The following is a 4,396-nucleotide window of genomic DNA, read 5'->3' on the forward strand; positions in this document are numbered from 1 at the left end:
GATTAGACAAGTCATCATCTGCTTCTCCTCACACTAGGGAGTTTCAACCATAAGTCCACATGCTTTCTTGACAAAAATAAATAGAATAGATTCCTGATTTTTGCATGATATTATATGAAAGAAAAAGATATTCTTTAGGTTTAAAGCATAGGTTCCTGAAGTCACTTGGCCTACCACCACTTTTTCAGAAAAATAGTATTACCCAGCAACCCACTGGCAATGAAAAGCTTTTGAATGATTTCCCCAAATCCAGAATAAAATGTAGGTAACTGATGTTGCAGCTCCCTTGATCATTCCAGGGCACCACTAGGGGCTGATATTACACACTTTGAGAAACCCTGGCTTAGGAATAGGTGGTTGAGTTTCTACATATTTTTTTTCTCTAAAGGTGTTTTATTTACAGTTAATTATGTAGTTAGTTACTTAGCAAATTATCAGTTATGTCATTCCCCCTATGTACCATATCAGTATATAATAAATACTTTGAGAACATATTTCAAATTTTAATTGTAATTTATTATTACATAATTAAAATTTCATGAGGGGCAGTGAAAGGAAATAGTATATTTGACCCTAAAACATATGTGCTGTGTTAAATGGTGAAGCTTCAGAAAATTAGAGATCTTAAACCATGCTGTCAATAAATAGAGGTAAACATCATCTTGTCTTTTTCAGATCATGACGGGAGATTTCAGTTTTCTTCTATTTGAATTAGTGTCACCTCAGACATATTGCAAAATTCCAAAGTGAACATTTTTGTTGCTGTTGTTAGTTCACTTTGCGTAAATTCTAACCCAGTCAATCACTGCAGGACTGGACTTTACTGAAGCAGATTATCAAGCGTAGGGCACTCTATTGAAGTGCCTTTTTATAGACTCAAACTATCAACGTTTTCAGTTAGAAGATGAACAGTTAACTGGTTGTGCCATCAAGTGTCCCTCAAACTGTTACTACAACCTTTTAATATCCAGTATGGGAATAAGGCTACAGGTTAACATTAACAAGTCATATTTCCCAATAGATCTCATAATGACACTGTTAATTATCTGTTATTTTGTTTGTTTTATAATTCTTGATGATAATAATCAACTGTTATCATGCTCACAAGACTCCCTAGGGCATTTACTGGAGGAAATAAAGGCTTTGCTATTAAACACAAAGACAAATATACTTTGGGGCTATATAGTAAAAAAGAAATATATTGATTCCATGTAAATCATTCAATCACTAGACTGTTAGAAGAAACCCACGCATTATACATTTTTATTTGAAAGGTAAATAGAAGAGCGTCTCTGAGAATGTCAACTCTGTGCTTATTGGATAGAGAAAGAGCACTAGAAAGGGTTGCATTTGTGATGAGATGTTCCTGGATAATGTGAACAAGCGCTCCGTGGAGACTCAGGAAGAGAGGGAAAAGTATGGGGTTGAGAAATATAAATATTTTATTGCAGAAGTCGGTTTTACGGACTTTTAGATTAGTGATACAGAGGGAAAATTCATGATGAATTAATAAACAGCATTCTTGTACAGATCATTGAAAAGTAAGTATTTTCAGTATCATGTTGTTTTGTGTGCAAAGTAATTGCCAAAGAAACAATTATTTTAAGGGAACTTGACTGTGTAATCAAATTGATTACATTTAGAATTATAGGCAAAGAAAACATTTGCTGGAGTCCTGATAAAGTTTCAATGTACATATCTGAAAGGACATCAAAATTTGTGTATCATATAGACATATAACTCCTTGAACAAAACGTATCAATATTTTAATTAAATATTAAATTAACATATATTTCTTTGTATTTAATAAATTGTAGGTACATTTTTAGTGAAAGGAAATTAGCATTTCTTACATTGTTAAAGTGATTCATGAAATTGAAACTGACAAGTTGTGTAAAATAATTCCATATTTCATGGAAATTTTAATATGAAATTAATATAATAATTTTGATGTTAACATTATACTAAATTTCATAAGTTTTTCATAAAAAATATAGTTCCAGTGGTAGTATCATGGAACCCTCAAATAAACGAGAAATAAGCTTCAGAGTATAACTATTTTTAGGAGATCCAGTATATAATAATGTAAACGAAGATAGTATATACAATGTAAAAAAAGATAACATATACAAATTTCAGTGGGCTTTATCTGTATGTCACTTTAAAATTTATATTCAATAATTCTTTCTTTAAACTTATAAATATTTTTTTCTAGCCACCTTGGAACTCAGAAGCATGTTAAGAATGAGAAATGACACCATGGTGACTACATTCATTCTCCTAGGACTAACCGATGATCCAAACTGGAAAATTGTAATTTTCTTTTTTCTATTTATAACATATATATTGAGTATCATTGGAAATCTGACAATTATCTTGCTCACTCTGTTGAATTCCCAACTCAAGACACCCATGTATTTCTTCCTTCGGAATTTTTCATTGTTAGAAATGTCATTCACGTCTGTCTGCATTCCTCAGTACCTGTTTAGCCTTGTGACTATGGATAAAACTATTTGCTATGAGGCTTGTATGACACAATTATTCTTTGTCATGTTGTTTGGCATATCAGAGTTTTTCCTCTTGGCTGCCATGTCCTATGACCGCTATGTGGCCATCTGCAAACCCCTTCACTATATGATAATTATGAACAACAGAGTTTGTACCCAGCTTGTTGCTGCCTGTTGGTTGACCAGCTTGTTAGTTGTGTCTCCTGGACTTATCTTGTGCTTGAGGTTGGAATTCTGTGATGACAATCTTATTGATCATTTTGGATGTGACCTTTCTCCTTTCCTAAAACTCTCCTGCACAGACACACGGACCATAGATTTGTTAGCATTTATTTCAGCCATTTTCATATTGCTGATTACACTGGCATTGGTGATACTCTCCTATGTATGCATCATCAGAACAATTCTGAGAATGCCTTCAGCCCAGCAGAGAAAGAAGGCTTTTTCTACCTGCTCCTCCCACATGATTGTTGTCTCCATCTCTTATGGCAGCTGCATTTTTATGTATATAAAACCTTCTGCAGAGGAGCGGGTAGCTTTAAACAAGGGGATAGCTGTGCTCAACACTTCACTTGCACCTGTCCTAAATCCTTTCATATACACCCTCAGAAATAAACAAGTAAAAAATGCCCTAAATGATATAATTCAAAAATGTATCTTCTTTACCTTAAAAAATAAATGATTGCTTTTTTAAAGGAAATTATAGCTAATTAAAATTTTAATTTATAATATTATATACCGACTTATTTTGTTTTTATAATATGGTGGCAATTAAAAACAAAATGAGAATAAACCCCACACCCATCAAGTCAATTCTGTATCATAGTGATCATATAAGACAGGGTAGAACTCCCCTGTGAGAGTCAGCGACTGTAGCTCTTTAGAGCAGTAGGAAGTCCAGGAGATGTTTGGTGGTTTCAGAACGCTGACCTTGCTCGTAGCAGCCCAACGCTTAATCAGTATGCCACCGGTGTCCTTGGTTGTCATTAAGTGACCTATAAATAGCTACTGTGTAGTCAAGTCAACTCCTTCATTTTGATCTTTAAAATGTATAAAGTTCATTTATGATGTTCTCTTATGTGTTGCTAAAAAACTTCACTCTTTCAACCTAATTTTCTTATTTCACTTCAAAATATTTCATTATGAATTAATATTAAAAATTTAAAAACCCAACTCATTTTAGTGTAAATTAATTGATATATAATTTATTCATTAAGAGTAGAGATAATTATTTTATTTTTAAATCTTTAGGAAATATTTCTTAAACTATATAATGTTAATATTTTAGTAAAATACGTGGTATTCCTGGAGTCATAGTAATGAGTCTATATAGACATATTCAGATTTGGGCTTAATAAAGATGCTTTTACAATTCTGCATATTTCTTTGTTACTATAAAATAAAAGTTGTTTCAGTTAGCAAAGTGCTTTATATCAGAAACTAACTAAAAGAACCTATATGGTTGATACCTAACACTTTGGCTCAATTATTTGCCCAGAGGATGACTCCTTCTTACACACACACACACACACACGCACACACACACACGCACACACACACCATGCAATCAAGTCTTCCTTAAGCATATCAATGTGATGCAGTCAGAATGTAGAGTTTCAAAGCCAAGTAATATGGTTACAGTGTAACGAAAAGCACTACAGTCAAATAGGAAGCCAAAGTCAAGTGTCATGGCAGGTATAGGTGCTTGATATATATCCTCTGTCAACTTGAGGATATTCCCCTCCTACACACATGTCTAATTTTTCTGAGACTTTTATGGTGTTGAATGTTATAAATGCTTATTCCACACCACTTAATCAAAAAGAGAGGTTCCCCCACTCTTTAACAGAAGTACATTTTACATTTACCTAAGATTTATATTAAGTGTT

The 4,396-nt window shown here is 33.0% G+C and overlaps 1 protein-coding gene across 1 annotated transcript; it reads left to right on the forward strand.

Annotated features, from left to right (window-relative positions):
• Nucleotides 1-2,244: 2,244 nt before the first annotated feature.
• On the forward strand, nucleotides 2,245-3,189 carry LOC142451469 (olfactory receptor 6C2-like). The gene has a single exon (XM_075553260.1). The coding sequence runs from the start codon at nucleotides 2,245-2,247 to the stop codon at nucleotides 3,187-3,189; it is 945 nt and encodes a 314-aa protein (XP_075409375.1).
• Nucleotides 3,190-4,396: the final 1,207 nt, after the last annotated feature.

This window comes from Tenrec ecaudatus, chromosome 6, assembly GCF_050624435.1.
Source record: "Tenrec ecaudatus isolate mTenEca1 chromosome 6, mTenEca1.hap1, whole genome shotgun sequence".
Lineage (NCBI taxonomy): Eukaryota > Metazoa > Chordata > Mammalia > Afrosoricida > Tenrecidae > Tenrec > Tenrec ecaudatus.

What these genes read in the sequence shown, in the direction of transcription:
- LOC142451469 (XM_075553260.1), top strand. Translation starts at nt 2,245, where the DNA reads ATGAGAAATGACACCATGGTGACTACATTCATTCTCCTAGGACTAACC.